This window comes from Zeus faber (assembly GCF_960531495.2).
Source record: "Zeus faber genome assembly, chromosome: 14".
In the NCBI taxonomy this organism is placed as follows: Eukaryota; Metazoa; Chordata; class Actinopteri; order Zeiformes; family Zeidae; genus Zeus; species Zeus faber.
The window spans coordinates 18599674-18616440 of NC_137200.1; the positions used below are offsets into that span (position 1 = coordinate 18599674).

General features: G+C 46.4%; 2 protein-coding genes across 4 annotated transcripts in view; one reads left to right on the forward strand and one right to left on the reverse strand.

The window, feature by feature from the left end:
* Positions 1–363: 363 nt before the first annotated feature.
* rfxap (regulatory factor X-associated protein) lies at positions 364–5265 on the forward strand. 2 transcript variants are annotated; one of them, XM_080013627.1, is made up of 3 exons: positions 364–1049; positions 3299–3409; positions 4464–5265. In XM_080013627.1, the coding sequence occupies exons 1-3, from the start codon at positions 630–632 to the stop codon at positions 4563–4565; spliced, it is 633 nt and encodes a 210-aa protein (XP_079869753.1). In that variant the 5' UTR covers positions 364–629; the 3' UTR covers positions 4566–5265. The 2 variants fall into 2 exon arrangements, with proteins under 2 accessions (XP_079869753.1, XP_079869754.1); XM_080013628.1 differs by lacking the exon at positions 4464–5265 and having other exon boundaries at positions 364–1105; positions 3299–3372.
* Positions 5266–5426: 161 nt separating this feature from the next.
* Positions 5427–16767, reverse strand: part of smad9 (SMAD family member 9) — a 13509-nt gene continuing 2168 nt past the window's right edge. Inside the window, exons 2-8 of one of the 2 annotated variants that reach the window (XM_080013625.1) lie at positions 13502–13963; positions 12459–12674; positions 11438–11704; positions 9934–10041; positions 9605–9826; positions 7155–7411; positions 5427–6033 (exon numbers count right to left, since the gene is read on the reverse strand). In XM_080013625.1, coding sequence (XP_079869751.1) covers positions 5890–6033; positions 7155–7411; positions 9605–9826; positions 9934–10041; positions 11438–11704; positions 12459–12674; positions 13502–13697 — 1410 coding nt within the window. In that variant the 5' untranslated portion in view covers positions 13698–13963 and the 3' untranslated portion in view covers positions 5427–5889. The remainder of the gene's footprint in view (positions 6034–7154; positions 7412–9604; positions 9827–9933; positions 10042–11437; positions 11705–12458; positions 12675–13501; positions 13964–16767) is intronic. The other variant, XM_080013626.1, reaches the window with a different exon arrangement.

Below are 16767 nucleotides of genomic sequence, written 5' to 3' on the forward strand. Positions count from 1 at the left end.
ACATCTGGACTGGTATCACATTCACAATGGCCCGACAGAGTAAATTCTTCCAGGCCCACGTCTGTTGAACTAATACACTCAAAGGGAGTTTCCTCCCGTCGTTACCCCACTAGTGGAATGTCAGTCGATCGATCGATCGATCGACCAATCGATGGGCCCCTCCACTGGGGAGACCGGGGACGGCTTCGGTGTTCGATCCGTCGAATTTGGACACAAACCCCCCGTTCGTCACAGCGCCGCGCAGCTGGAGCTCCGTGTGCCGTCGAAACGTGTGTGCGCGCATACCCACTTGGACCACCAGGGGGCAAGACCGCTGCCGCCACGCCGCCCAACCACGGAGTTGAGCGAAGAAGGGCCGCCGGGTCGTCGTACCGCAGCCACGGGGAGTGACAGCTGAGGGGACGATTCCAAATAAAGACATTTATACCCGTTTTGTTTGTATCGTGTTCTCTACGGTGAATCTACTGCAGTTTAATACATAAAAAAAAAGCAAAACCTGAAACGTATCGGTTAGAGAAACGGAGAAAAGGGGGTGAATTAGCGATAGTCGCCTGATAGGCTAACTGAGCTAGCAAGCTCCCGTTAGCAACACCGAACACCACCGCAACGACAACGACAGCGGCGGTGACATGAGCGAAGAGGACGCCGCGGCGGGGAAGGATAAGGACTCCACCCTGCTGCTCACCAAGGACGGGCACCGGTACTACGTCAGCAAGACCGGCGTGCTGGACAGCCGGAATGTGGTGACGCCTCAGGAGCCCGAGGGCGGCGGCATGTTCGCGTACGACATGACGGACGACGCGGACGAGGAGAGCGACGTGCTGGACCCCAGGGACAGCGCCGCCAGCCCGGAGGAGCTGAACGACGACGAGGCGGCGGAGGGCGATCACGCCCCCAAGCAGTGCACGTACGACGGCTGCACGCAGACCAGCACGCAGGTGGCCAAGCAGCGGAAGCCCTGGATGTGCAAGAAGCACCGCAACAAGATGTACAAGGACAAGTACAAGAAGAAGAAGAGCGACCAGGCCATGTCCAGCGGGAAACTGGACGTAAGGCAAAATAATAACAAAGAAATACAGTATAAAAAGAGAAAACGCCAATACAGGTACTCCTCACTTAACGACCTGCGTGTTAAAACGACCGTTCGGACTTACGACCAACTTGACCAGTCTGTATTGTACGCTGCGTACAATACCGCAACATGCGCACTGCGTGCGTTAAGCATCTCATCGCGCATCACCCTTTATACACAATATATACTATGTATACTATATACACTGTATACATCCCATCTCATCACCGTTCTCAGTGTCGCTCCCGCAGTCTGTCAGTATTCACTACAATGCGTTCACAATGCGTTCGCAATGGCCACGCCCCCTTACCGTGAAACAACAAGGGTCCTCGCTTATCGACCAATTCGCTTAACGACCTGGGTGTAGGATCTCGGTCGTTAAGTGAGGGGCACCTGTACATGCACAAAACACATCGAAAATATACAACAAACCCAGTGATAAACAACAGCACCTAAACATAAAAACACGAGATAAAAATGAAAAGATGACAAAAATAAACAGGTCATGTCAAATAATTAAATCTACGGTCCTGTACAATTACTTGTGAAATAAACTCAACCAGAAAGATGAACTTCCTGACATTAAATATAAGCCTTAGCAGTAAAACTAAATGTTGGCAAAAAGCCTATGAACAAAGGAAAAACACACAATTCCACAACAAACAAAACAAATAAATAGGGCATAACAGAGATAACAGCAAAATATCTATCCTGTGAGGTACATGTATATACAAAGTACAAGCGGTATCATAGTATTTAACAAGTATTTGGACCTAATGAGTCATTGATGAGAAATCTTAAATCAGCGCTTAAATATATCCAGTCTCTTCTTCTGATGATGATGATGATGATGATTATTATGATTGTTATTATTATTATTATATTACCAATACAGTTTTCTAAATAATCACGTTACTGTCACGGCGTTCACTGTAAACTTGGAAAATCGTGCTACGTTTCACATATGTATGTACTTAACTAAACAAGACTGAACTGGACGCCCTGTATCGCTGCCTGCAGCTATATGTATCTATTTATTTATTTATTATTATTTTTTTTTTTATTAGGGGCCCGCAGCGCGATTTTTATTTTTATTAATCCTGCTTGTATTTTTCGCGCTAAAAAACCCGGAGGGACAGGTGCAGCGGCACAACGAAACAAGCAATACGTTGCGATGGTGATGAGTCCAATATAAAATACATTCAACTAATTGATTTGGTGTCTTATTGTATATGAGAATTTTTGTAATGTTTAATATTTTTATTAGCCTCTCGTTGTCCATATCTGCACCCCACTTGATCTGCTACGTAACATGCGGCTCTTTCCGTCGCAGAGGATGGCAAAAAGCTAAAATATTTAACTCGCGCAACAACGGGTCGTAAATGCCCCTGTGTGAGCAAACCAGCTCAGATGAAAAAACACGAAACAAAACATTAATCCACAGGAACTCGTCGCAGCGTTGAGCCGAGTCTACCGAACTGTGCCAATGAGTTCTGCGTTCATGAACTGGGGAGGCGTCGGGAAAAATAGAACCCATGAAATTGTAGTAAGTCACAGAAATACACCAACGTTTTTTTGGTATTTCATGGAAGCGCAACCTATCAGAAATGTAATCCAAGGAAAGAAGTCACCAATAAAATGACGTGAATTCCATCACCGTCGCAAACCTCGGCAAATACGTAAACCGCCGTAAATAATATTATAATAATATAATAATAATATTATTTTTATTATTATTATTATTATTATTATTATTATTATTTTCTCAACATTTAAATTTTTTTTAAATTTATTTTTTTAACTAAAGTAGTGGCTGTTAGAAATGTAGTAGAGTAAAATGTATAAATAGTCGCTTTGAAAAGAAAAAAATGAGAAACTATAAGGGCAGGAGTCTGTCTGCCTGTCTGTCTGTATGTCCTTTGATTAAAATGTCCTTAGATTTTTTTCGTTATCCTGAACGGGCATGTACTAGTATAGATTATTGAAATATATGGAAAATGTGTAAATGTACAATAAAACCCAACGGTTGACTACACGATAGAACACTACAAGATACAGTACAGTAAGCCTAATGACAAGCTTAGGTTTCAACTGAAGATATAAGACAAAGATTACAGAAAACAATCTCACCCCTCCCAAAAATACAAAACAAAACCCAAGCAGAACAGAAAATTGAGTTGAAGCCAGCTGGGATGGCGGTCATGTGTTTTGTTTTGTTTGTTTTAGGAGAACTCTGAGGAGAGGCCCGTCTCCGTGAACAAGCAGCGCTTGGGGACGATGGGAGACCGACCGGCGAGGCCCTCCCTGATCGAACAGGTGCTCAACCAGAAACGGCTGGTGAGTCCCAGCGCTCCACGGACGTCGCCACAGCATAAGATACGATAACATACCACACAGTACAACGAGATACGACAGGATACGGTCAGATCACTCGGTTAACCCTCTCCTCCGGGAACCTGAGGCGCTGCGGCAGTAAACATTGCGAGAAAGAGATACATATCAAAATGAGATAAGAAATAACACATACTGTATGTTTACTATCGATTTAAAGTGGCATATAGTAGCAGGGTTTTTATCAGGTCCTTGAATTGAAGTGCTTGGATTTCGTCCTCAGAATTGTAAGTATGTAAAATGGCCCCTTTGGCGCTGGAGCGCTTGAAAAGATCAGGCTTCAGGCTTCGCTGGCCAACTACACTTAGACATACAAGGAATGTGAGTCCGGTTTTCAATGAAAAGTAAAGCAGTTTGGAAAAAATTAAAAAAAAAAAAGCGAATTGTCAGTTATTTGAAACATTTTCTACACAAAACTATGTAGATAAAACATACAAATAAAAATACATAAAAATAAAGTGATAGTTTAAAGTGTGCAAGCGTCATGTGCAAATGTAGTGGAATATAAATAATTATTGAAAAGAGATATAAATACATTGGATACATTGGATTGGATAGATATACTAATATAAATAATACACAATGATTATAGAAAGATTATATTCTTTAAAGTAAATTTATTTTACTTTTAAATTGATTTCTTATTTTAATTAATAAAGAAAATTGGATTGGATTATTTTGTTTTGTGTAAAGTCCTTAAAAAAACCCACTTAAAAGTACCTGAAAGTATGCAATGCCACATTCAACCCTGCAGTGATAACAGTCAAAAAGTGTCATACAATGATAACAAAAGTATTAATAAGAGTAATAAAACTAATGATCCTTATATCACAGCAGTCCTAGTAGCAAGTCCAAATGTGTGTACTCCCAAGGTGGTATTGTAGTGTCTCTGTGCCCTATAATCCAGGTTCGTAATCCGTAAAATCCTTAAAATGAACGTCTTTTGTATGCGTCTTTTTTTTTGTGTGTGTGTGTGTGTGTTCTTTTCGTGGCCCTCCAGTCGTTACTCCGGAGCCCGGAGGTGATCCGCTTCCTCCAGCAGCAGCAGCATCTCCTGGCCGTTCAGAGCCGCAACCAGTCGCAACAGTTCCCAGGATGCTGACGGCTAACGGCGGCCAAGTCAGCGTCACGGAAACAAACGGGCGCCGTGTTTGACGCCGCTAAGACTCGAAAAGGGTTGTGTTCTTTGGACACTCGTTCTCATATCCTTTGGGAGATCTATTTAACTGGCGTGTGAAAAGGTGAACGCTTGTCATTGTGTCGTGACTCGTGTGTTATAATGTCACATTAGGTTGTCATTCGGAGTGTTTCCTCTTTTCTACTGTTGGCTTTCCAGTCTTCGACGTGAAACACCAAACATTTTCCTTATTTATGTGAAACTAGCAACAGAAAAAAAAAAAAAAAAAATGTAGTTTGGTCAGAATTTGGCCGCGGGTGTGACTGTGTCCACCCACGCAGGCATATTACAGCACCGAGAAACACGCGCGTCCATCTTTAATGAGGCGATCAATCCCAATTTCATCCCGTGTGTGTGCAGTACACACGCTGCATGCTAACTGTGTTAGCCCAGTGCATGGCAGCGGAGGGAATCGACTAGCCTAGCTCCTGTGAAATTACAAAAATACACCTTCCAGCATCTGGGAAAAGCATCCATTGGTAATGATGTTGGGATGATTTCTTAAAAGTCAGTCAACGTCATTCACTTTTCTATGGTTTTCTATGCATTCAACTAAAGCAAGTAATTCAATCGAGTAATGATAAGTGTTTGTGCTTTTAACGGAGATCACCTGTAACTGAACCTTCACTCGTCAGTCTTGTTGGGCTCGTGCGTTTATTTGTGGGATTTATGGGATGGCTGTGAAGATTAAAGCTGTGACCGACACCGAATTTCAAATTGAATTTGTTGTGCTCTTTTCTTCACCCCCCCCCCCCATATACTGTATATGAGACACATTTCAGATTCTTGAATAAAAGGACATTTAATGGACGTAAAAATGAAGCAGTACATTTAGGAGAACATTACATAAGGTCGATGGAAACAACATTCAAAACATCTTTTAGTACCGACGCGCGTAAATACCATTTTTCTTCCCTCTCTTGGAGTGCAGTAAGCATGTCACGGAACAGAGGAAACATAAACGCGCTGTCATTTATATACGTTTTTAAATAAAGGCACGCTATCACTATAACTACCACAGGCTGCGTATTAGAAAAAAAAAACGAAATTCAAAGACAGCTGTTCTCGGGAGTATCGTAGGACCACATGGGAAATTACACATTTGAACATCTTTACAATCACTAAAGTACATAACCATGAAATTGACGAGGGCAGGAATTCTTTTTGGACACAATCTATGACTAACACACACACACACACACACACACACACACACGCACGCGCACGCACACACGTGTGGGAGCGTTTGTTACGACACGGAGGAGATGGGGTTCTGCGGGGAGCCCATCTGAGTGAGGACCTTGTCCAGCCACTGCAGGGGCCCGTGGAGGTGCACCTCGATCCAGCAGGGCGTGCTGGTCACGTCCTGGCGGTGGTACTCAGCCCCCCAGCCCTGGAGCACAAACGGGAACATCAAAATCACGGAGGTGCATACCCGCGTGACCACCTGTTTCGGAATTCGGTAAAAGTTTGCCGGAAGAGGTGCGAGCCTGGTTTCCGTGTCTTTGGAGATGAAACGGGAGAGGAGGACGGCAACTTCGACAAAAAAAAAAACGAGGTAAAACTATGAAAAAATAAAAATAAAAATCAGTCGGATCGTGCGTATATCTATACTGGGTCTGAGCGCGAAGACCGGCTGGGGGCGGTGGTGGAGTGGCCCGGAGCCCGGCCGGGGGGCGTGGGGGGGTTCTCGGCCGCGGCCCCCACACGCCAAAACATTTCATGGTCCCGCGTGCGGGGAAACAAGTCATCACCTTCTGATTTTGAGTTTGGGTTCTAAATGGGATATGAAGTGATGGAACGATACACCGATACTCCCGTCTATTTATACGCGAACGCCCGGAACTTCAACGCGCGTCGCGTCGCGCAGGTGAAGAGGCCAAAATTAGCGCGTCGACCCGGGTGTCGTGTTCCCATCAGAGCCGATCGGAGGTGGAGCCGATTAAAACCTGTGTCTATTGCAGGGTCATTTGACCCGGGACTGAAACCCGGGTGTTACCTTTTCCACCAATGACAAATGCCGGCTGTTAGCGGGTGTTACCAGGTTTTTGCCGCAGTGGGAAAGGGGTATTTGTCTGTGTGGATGTAACCGGAGGAGGCCTCTATCTGCGCTCGGTGGGGTTTGAGTCCAGGAATCAAGAAAACAACATATCGAGTTACTCAAGGGAAATTCAATACGGTGCCTAGGTGCTTATTTGTATAATAAGACATGAAAGTATGCCATGGAGAGGGACGGCAAAATGAACATGGCATTTAAAAGCATCAAAAGTGCTTTATTTGAGATGAGAAGGGCCCCCTTGGAATATCCCAAAAATATCAAGTGACCAAGATAAAAGAAAATCAATCTGTGGGACTTTTGACCAAGCTGACCACCTTGGAGCGAAGGGCCAAAACAAAGCGCAGTTCAGAATGGAATTCTCGGACTTGTCGTGCTTGTCTTGTCGCGCCCCAACGCGGCCCGTCCTGCGGATTACCACCTCTGACCTCCGATCCCGGCGCCTTTTCCTGACTCACCTTGACGAAGCTGAGGCGGATGGTGCACATCTTGGTGAGCTCGTAGACCACCTCGAAGCCGTGGTTGACGGACTGGGAGAGGAGCTGGGCGAACAGCTGGTTGTTGAAGATCTTCAGGCTGCAGCCGCTGGGGATCTTGCACACGGTGGTGGCGTGGAAGCCGTGCTGGAAGTTGCAGTTGCGGCTCTGGACGAAGATGCTGCTGTCGCTCAGGCACTCGGCGTACACCTCCCCGCCGACGTAGTACAGGTGCAGGCCTGCAGGTGGAGGGGAAAAAAACGGTAGTAGTTCGGGACGAGTGCATCGGAAAACGAGAGGATGCTCATCGACTGGACAAATAGCCGAGGGCGCATCTGGAGCAGTGGTGTTCAGACTTTCTTTACCGAGGCCCTCCCTCCCTAGGAGTTTACCAAGATAACAGACCTGGGGACTACTGACACGAAATACAGTTTTCAGAGTTCCCGTGGTGTGCAGCATCACTTCCTACTGTCTGAATGACAGTTTTCCGAGTTCCCACGGAACGCAGCATCACTTGCTGCTGTCTCTCGTTTTCGACCCCATGTAAACTTGGAGCGCTTCCTTAACTTTTGATTGTGTGGGTAAGAGCGAACACCTTTTGTAAACACACACCAGTGGAGTTTAGAGCGCATTGTAGCGTAACCCGCTTCCTATGTGGAAGCCGCCTCAGAGTCATACCCTGCACATATATACCAAATTGGATGATGATGTCACAAAGATCTCCGCTCCGCTACCTCCGGTCCCTCCACTCCGCTACGTCCGGTCCCTCCTCTCTGCTACCTCCGGTCCCTCCACTCCGCTACCTCCGGTCCCTCCACTCCGCTACGTCCGGTCCCTCCTCTCTGCTACCTCCGGTCCCTCCACTCCGCTACCTCCGGTCCCTCCACTCCGCTACCTCCGGTCCCTCCACTCCGCTACCTCCGGTCCCTCCACTCCGCTACCTCCGGTCCCTCCACTCCGCTACGTCCGGTCCCTCCTCTCCGCTACCTCCGGTCCCTCCACTCCGCTACGTCCGGTCCCTCCACTCCGCTACCTCCGGTCCCTCCACTCCGCTACCTCCGGTCCCTCCACTCCGCTACGTCCGGTCCCTCCTCTCCGCTACCTCCGGTCCCTCCACTCCGCTACGTCCGGTCCCTCCACTCCGCTACCTCCGGTCCCTCCACTCCGCTACCTCCGGTCCCTCCACTCCGCTACCTACGGTCCCTGTACCCTGCTACTTCCGATTCCTTCCTTCAGAAAAAAAGTTTATTTTACTAACTCCCAATACAGATGTGGTCCGATGTGGATCAAACTTGGACCACTGCATGTGTCCAGCACATGTGCACAGCATGTGCCCTGAATAAAATTCTTATTCCCTCGTGTCTGTGGGTTTCTGAGCGCCAGGCACTTTCATGATACATTTCATGAATGGCTGGAAGAATCATAAAAATCCGAAACAAAAAAATTTGAGTTCCAGCCTTTCGAGCTGGACCACTAATTAGATTGGGAGAAATTAAGAAACTATTATCCTATTAGATTTAGAAACTTCAATTAAATATATTTCATGAAATGTAATTTTTCATGTCAAATTAGCGCTTAATAGATTCAGTACATTTCATATTCTCGCGCCTCTTGCAATTCTTTTGTGTCCCACTAGGGGGACGCGCCCCACAGTTTGAATACCACTGATCTAGAAGATGCATCTGGATATACTGTATATCTATTTTTTTTTTGTTTGTTTTTGTCCCAGGGAAAACACTCTCTGGACTCAAAAACAAAACACAAATGTCCGGATGTCATTTGTTGTTGTTGTGCTGGGTGCGTAGGGTAAACCTACTTGAATGTTTTCCTTTGCTTTCATAAGAACCGAAGACAAAGCCTCCGAGGCCCGAATATTGGTTTAGTCACACTCAAGTTGAAGCCTGTGAGCACAATCACACGGGCTACCTTTTTTCGGCTTTCATCGGGTTTCCCACCAGGTCCTTGAGGTGCTTGATGTCCTCAGAAATTTTAAGTACGGGAATACCTTGAAAATAGGCAACTCTGTGCTTAAGTGCTTGAAAAGTCCATGGAAAAAAAAACCTGCAATCATTGAAAACCTGTGATATCCCCCCTGGTTTTGTTATCCAAAACATAACGTCATAGAAATTTTCCCAGAATCGCTTTTAAGACATTGATGATGCCAGAGAAATGTAAATTTAATCCAGCATGGTTGGAAATAGACACTTATAAAATATATATATGATATACTAATATAAATAATAAACATATTGATTATATTTGTTTTGCGCATCCTTCAAAGTCCTTGAAAATGGATAAAAGTGTTTAAAAAAGAAGTACTTGAAAGTCCTTGAACTTCATTTTGCAGTGCCAGAATGCACCCTGTTCCTTCCCAATATGACAAAACAGTTCACAGCAGCTGCTGGCCCCGTGGTCGCGGGGGGTCACGCTACCTTTGCCTATGTGCCTGCGCGTGTGTTCGATGGTGGAGTTGCGGTTGACGTTGGACAGCAGGCCGAGGCAGAAGCGGTTCTTGTTGTTGGACGGGTCGGTGAAGCCGTCGACCAGGAGGCTGCGGGACGAGGCGTGGAAGGTCTCGCCCACGCGGTTGTTGAGCTCGTAGTAGGCGATGGAACACCAGTACTCGGGCTCCTCGTAGCACACCGGCCGCAAGTCTGCACAAGCAAGAGAGACAACGCCGCAATGAGAGGTCTCCGCCGCCGGTCCCGTTTGGTGACCGCGGCCGCGAACGTCTGGGGGATAAAAAGAACCGAAACGTTACCGCGATGAGGGGTGGAGAGTATGAGCGTGGTGGTGCTGGAGGTGTTGGGCTTCATGTCTTCCTGCGGGGTCGTCTCCATCATGCTGTACGGAGGCGGCGGGGTCTCGGCTGGGCAGACGGAGGCCGGGGAAAAACAAAATCCATTCGTTAAACGACCTATTCATCGGCTGATCTATTATCTAGACGGGAATGCACTGTGCTCCCCATGTACGTATGAAGGACAAATGCAAAAGCTTACCGTGATCAGATAAGTAGCTATTGATTTTGTAGGTGACTCTACATTTTAAGTCAAGGGTATTGACTTTTAAAATAAGATAAGATGAGATAACGCTTTATTAATACCTGCGGGGGGATTCCCACAGCACATTTAAAATAGCTATTTGTCATAGCGCAACACGACGCGATACTAAAATGTAAGACATGAAAAACCGGAAAAATCAGGGTTCAGCAAGTGAAATTCCACTCTGGGATTATTTGTAAACACAACCACAGACTTTTAAATCATCGCAGCTCTGCCTCCGATCGCCCCCTCCCTGACGGCACCGGCCGCGCCAGCGATGGGGCGCCCGTGACACAGTGTGAGTCAAGTATTTTATTATTTATTTCTATTTTTTTATTTTTATTTTTTATATATCGCTTATTTTATTTTACTTAGTTTCCTTATGTCGCTAAACAAGCACAGTGCATGATGGGGACACATTCTTTGTCACTCTCTCAACCACCCCCTCCATTCATTATTTGTATTTAATTATATTATTGCCGTATATAAGTAATAACATGGAGCCGCAACTTATCACCGGACCAACCGTGCCACGCGAGACCACCGTGTCCAAATCCTCCATCGACCTCCACGCTACAAGCACCACAAAGCTCGGAAAGCTGTAACTAGCGCTGCGTTTCATAAAACCCCGAAAACTGTAATCGGACACAGAAAGTGTCCAACATACTTAGAAACACGTTTAAAACGAGAACAATAACCGACAACAATAAGATGCTTCATTTTGTTCTGCATTGTGGACTCCGTTGGTGTGTAGTGGTTGCTTCGTGCAGGATTCGCGCTGGTTCGAGACGAGCGGGAGCCAATGCTGCGTTCAATGGAAACTCGGAAAATTGTAACTCGTTTTAGTAGTAATGCTGATGTAAAGATGAGCGACAGCACGCAAATTCTGGAATTGGTGTCGACACGAAGCGATGGTGGGTTTTACGGGAACTCGGAAAACTGTGATTCGTAACACGACTAACCTGGACCCTGTATATTTCTGCCTGCAGCTATATTTGTTATTAATATTATTCTTGTTTTTTAGGAATAGACAGATGCTGTGACTGGTATCAGATACCAACCTGAATCCAGGCTACAATAGGAAATTAGTATTGGAAATTCTCCTCAATGCCATAATACCTTACCAAAAGCCGTATTAAGCATACCACAGATCAATTAAAGAAAAGCACCTCTTGGACACATAGAAACGGGTTACGTCTCTGCAAACCTCAAACTACCCCCTACCTGTGATGTGGTACGGGCTGCCGGGCTCTGCCGTGCTGCCGGGGGAGTCAGGGTAGCTCTGCGAGGCGGGGGATTGGGTGAGGGAGGAGGAGGAGGCCGGGGAGGAGGAGGAGAAGGTGGAGCCGGGTAGGGAGGGGAAGTGGTCCGGGTAGGTGGCGTTTTGGGGCATCAGCGGCTCGTTGTGCAGCGACGCGTTGCGGAACTTGGCCAGGAGGCTGTGCTGGGGGTTGAACTCGCTGTGACGCGGGACCAACACCGGGGGCAGCACTGAGTCGAGATGCGATGGAGAGAGAGAGGCGAAAAGATGAGGGATTCGGGAGATGGTAAGAGAGAGACAATGAGAGATGTTGCTATAACACATCGTACAACTGAAAATGTAGTGATCAGGACTGATGTCCATTTTCAAACAATTAAGCTGCTTTCATGAACTCTGGACAATGCCCGGATAATCAGGTCTGGACATTGTGCGGAGTTGCCCTTTCGCAAATGTAGCACAAAACCGGAGATTATCCGTGTCCACACCGACTGGAAATACCATGTTTGGCTTAGACGAGGCAGGACATGATGCAGTGACGCCGCAGAGTTTACAAGCACGCACGAGATGGCGGACGAGGCTACCAAAGTGTGACTTTTAAGCGTTGATACTCCGCGAATTTGGCCGTATCCGCAATATAAACGAGAGAGTGGGAAGGAATATAAAGGAACGCAGGAAGTGGTACGAAGCGGCTCCGCTCCGGCCGCTCTTCACCCTCGGCGTGTGGGCGCGTCGCGTGCTGATGACGTCTTCACCGTGCGCCAGAGACGTCATCAACGCACGACGCGCCCACTCGCTCGCTGTGAATGATCTGGACAATCACCTGCTCTGTTCACACATACCGCTCCCCCGGGTGATGTCCGGATAATTTCCGGGTGGCAGTGGATGTGCGAGGGCAGCTTTAGAGTGGAGAAAACGTCACAAAACAGCGGTATCGGAATACCTCTGCTATAAAACCACCTCATTTTCGGGTGTCTCTGTCTGTACCTGGGGTCTCCACGCGGCGGTAGTGGTAGGGGTTGATGCAGATGTCCTTCTGCTTGGAGCCGAAGGGGAAGTCGCAGCACTCCAGGGCTTTGAGCTCGTGGTGGGACTGCAGGTCGGGCCAGCGCCACACGCGGCAGTAGATGACGTGGGGGAGGCCCTTCCTGTGCGACACCTGCAGCCTGCCGTCCAGGGACCTTGGGATGGTCACGCACTTGCCTGCGGGGAAATGACGGAGGCATGGATGGAGGATGGAGGCACGGAAACTCTGCGCTCTTCACACCAATCGTATTTTCAGCGTCGGTGAGAGCAGGGACTGTAAACGTGTCCTTGAATTTTATTCTCACCAAAAGAGATACTGAGCTATTATTGGTCTTTGACTGGAAGAAATGTTGGAGTAAATAGATTGTGAATTAGGCAAAATTAACTGGCTACCCCAATAATTACGTTCCTGCGTTCAATGCCAATAAAATATGGTGCACAGCAATAATTCATATTAAGTGGTATCATATATACCCATAACAATAAAGTATTCTGTGCATAGTATTGCATTTAGAATATTCTGACTTTTTTCTGTTTTCAATTAAAATTTCTAATTCTTTGGCTATTGGTATTAATTTAACAATTTTATTTTTTAATTTTACTTTTACTTCACTTTATATTCTATTATGTTGTTTTTTTTGTTTGTTTTTTCTCCTTTTTTCCACAAGGTTTTCAGAATGACAATTTTCTGTTTTCAATGTTTTGTATTTGTATTGTATTTATATTTTATATATTTATGTATTTTATATATTTTTACATGACTTTTTTATTATTGTATTCCATTATTTATATTCTCCTTCTCTCAGACTGTTTTCAGACTGACTATTTTCTGGAGTTTTTTTGTATTCTTTTGGCTATTTTGTATGATTTTTATCTCTATTTATTGCAATTTTTACCTTGTACCTGGATTCTGATTCTGCTAAAAGTCTCTTCTATCAGGGGTAGACATGTGTCGTCACGCATTTCATCACAGGGCGGTAAAAGAGCGGTCAGAGGACACTCACTGGGCTGACCGGGGCGGCTGAGCGCCCTCTCCAGCTCCTCCATCGCCCCCTTCTTCTTCTTCAGCTTCTTCACCAGCGAGTCCACTGCCTTCTCCGCCCACTTCTCCTCCTCATCGCCCTGCTTCCAGCCCAGCAGCCGCTTCACCGCCGGGCTGGTGAAGGAGAAGAGCGAGGTGATGGAGGTGGACGAGGTCATCCCTGTGTGGGTTTTTTCTTTTTTCCTGATCTCATGCAGGGGGAGATCTCAATCTCGGCGCCGGTGGAAGGGATCGGAGTAGGGGCGACCAAAAGCCGACCCCCTCCCGCCTGAAATCCCCTCTCTCTCTCTCTCTCTCTCTCTCTCTCTCTCTCTCTCTCTCTCCCTCTCCCTCTCCCTCTCGCTCTCTGGCTCCGGAATCCGAGTCTCTGGCGGGGAGGGTTTTTTCCTCACGCAGCCGGCAGTCCAGGTCCGGTTTCAGTCATCTGGCGAGAGATGCAACGGGCGGCGTTAGTGGCTAAATTGTCCCAAACTGGGGGGGGTGGCCCAGCAGGCAAAGGGTTAAGTAGAAAGGAAGACCGGGGGGGGGGGTTCTAAGTTGCCGTTGGAGATTCAGCCCCCGGTGCCGCTGAGCTTTTTTTTTTTTTAAGGGACAAGGAGGGCTAAGCTGAAGACAATACCATCACTGAATACACAAAAAACAACCCCTAATACACACCTTTATTATTAGAGTGTTATAATACCCGCGGACATGAATAAGTGCCATTGGATTCAGGGCAGTTCAGACATTTTAGGCGTTTTCGGACCAAACCGTGGTGGGGACCCCCCTGAGGGGAACATGAACTGGGGAAAGTACTTTCAAGGGATTTTTTTTTCTGGTTGTACTGTCACCGGCAGTAGGAACGCTGAATTGAGGTAAGCCAGCGGGGTTTCCAGCACGAGTGCCGCGTTTCCGTGTTGTATTTAGTCGACAAACTTTAACTTATTTCAGCTGATCAGTCCACCAAAATCAGTTTCTCAACAAGCTTGAAGCGAGAAATACACAATCCAGCTGCTGAATCTTCACTCATAATAGATCTACAAGACGTATTTCAAGAGTTTGCTCCGACTTTTGTAAGGCCCGGGTTCGCATCCCAACACAGCGCGGGGATTTTTTGTTTCACTCAATTGACGTTGGAAAATAAAATAAAAAGAAATACTCAATCAAATCCAATAAAAAAGACTATTTTTATTGGATTTTATTTTAATTTTTTTTTTTTTTTTTAATTGGTGTGTACCTAGCCGCTCAGAGTGAGCCCGGGTTGACGGTCGAGGGTCGGTCCGAGTCCGCGGCGAGGTCGGTTCCCTGTGTTTTTATTTCATTTTTTTTACAGACATGACAAATGCAACACATGTTTACTTTCAATGAAGCGTCTCATTTTTGGGGGTGAGGTTGTTGGTTGTTTCACACGGGTTTGCCGATGCTGCATTGGCTCACGTGATCGAGCCAATCACCGTGCACTTACGTCACTGAGCTAAAAAAACCTCCCTGAAAAACGTTGAAAACTGCGTTCAAAGAACTACGTTGTTGCTCGCTCCTGCAGTGTGGACACAAAAAACAGGGAGGGTTCCTCCAAAAGTTCTTGGTGCGAAAATGCCTTTTGTGGTGCAAGTCTGATCCACATGGATCTATATTTGGAGCAGGATTTAGTGAAAAACCGCTGCCAATCTAACCGAACGTTGGCGCAGCGGGGCGGGCAGGCTGGGGTGGCGGAGCGGGTCAGGCTGGGGTGGGGTGGCGGAGCGGGGCAGGCTGGGGTGGCGGAGCGGGGCAGGCTGGGGTGGGGTGGCGGAGCGGGGCAGGCTGGGGTGGCGGAACGGGGCAGGCTGGGGTGGGGTGGGGTGGCGGAGCGGGGCAGGCTGGGGTGTGGGGTGGCGGAGCGGATCCTTCCATTATTGTGGAAGAAAATGAGTGAAGAGCTGTGTTGTTTATCATCTCCGCAACGGTGAAGTCCCTGCGCATGCGCGGGATGAGGGCACGCACAGGTGGAGTTCAAGTTCCAGGTCAGGAGGTGTTTTTGTCACGGTGCTCTCTCTGTGCTTTTTGTTTCCATGTCAATTCTCCAACGTTGAGTTTGGTCGCGCCCATCCCACCCACAGCCGCCGAGATCCACCCGCCCTGTCACGAGTGAACTTCCGCACCCATTAAATATACCGGAGGAGGTAACCAGGACGCCGGGGCTCTCCGTGCGGCCGTTGTCACGATTGGACTTTCAGCTGAGTGCAATTTGCCCTTCATTTTTTTTCTTCCGTCTGACGGCAAATATCCATGTGTGGCAAAGCAAATGATCCGCGCATCCGTGCGGCAAGCGGGAGCGCAGAGGGACGCGCGACACACCGAGTTTCTTTTGTTTCATTCGGTTAGGAAAAAAGTAAATACATCTAAAATAATAAAAACACTGTTTTTAGTCGTTTTGTTTGGAGGAACAGGAAAGTGGAGATATATATATATATATATATACATATATATATATATAATATTTCACACATCACACAACGCCTTTTATCGCTGGAATGAGTAATAATCTATACACACATTGCGTTTCAGCGCCCGCTGTTAACAGGAGGACGGCGGCGCCGGCTCTTCTCCCTGGATCCAAAGGAGGACGATGCAAGGAGATTTCTACAGTCTATATTATGAGTATTTATTGAGCCGTTTCTGTAATAAGCGTTTTCTGATTATTTTTTGTGATCATTGTTTGATTATTAAAATATGCAATGGACATATATTTGTACATGTGATAAAAAAACATGTTAACAGCTTAGTAATACCTTAATTATATTTTGTATTAGTGCATACAAGAAATGATGGCCTTCTAAGCTGACATCTAATTTGAATGGCCCTGATGCATTTGAAATTCAACTGGCACTTTAATATAGGCCTGGGTTTTGTTATTATTTCTCTGAGAAGTATGGCTGTTCTTTTTCTTGCAGAAAAACCCCCGCAGGTGTAATGTGGCTGACCTTCTTGTTTGGGATCAATTATTTTTTTATTTGGTGCCATGTGGTATTCTTTGTTTTTGGTAAAACATCATCTATATATGGTCTTAAGAAGACTGAATTCATGTAATGAAAGTCCCGTTTTGATTCAAAGATTTCTACATTTGAGTTTGTTTATTTATAGGTTTATAAAATACACTACTATTGTAATGGCAGTTTTCTGTTGATTTACAAAGTGCCACAAAATAATTGTGTTCTCCAAAATGGATTAATAATCGTGATAATTAATCGCGATCACAATATGGACGAA

Coding starts and splice junctions, on each gene's coding strand:
- rfxap (XM_080013627.1), top strand. CDS start 630: ATGAGCGAAGAGGACGCCGCGGCGGGGAAGGATAAGGACTCCACCCTG. Junction 1,050..3,298: donor TGTCCAGCGGGAAACTGGAC/GTAAGGCAAAAT, acceptor TGTTTGTTTTAG/GAGAACTCTGAGGAGAGGCC. Junction 3,410..4,463: donor TGCTCAACCAGAAACGGCTG/GTGAGTCCCAGC, acceptor GTGGCCCTCCAG/TCGTTACTCCGGAGCCCGGA.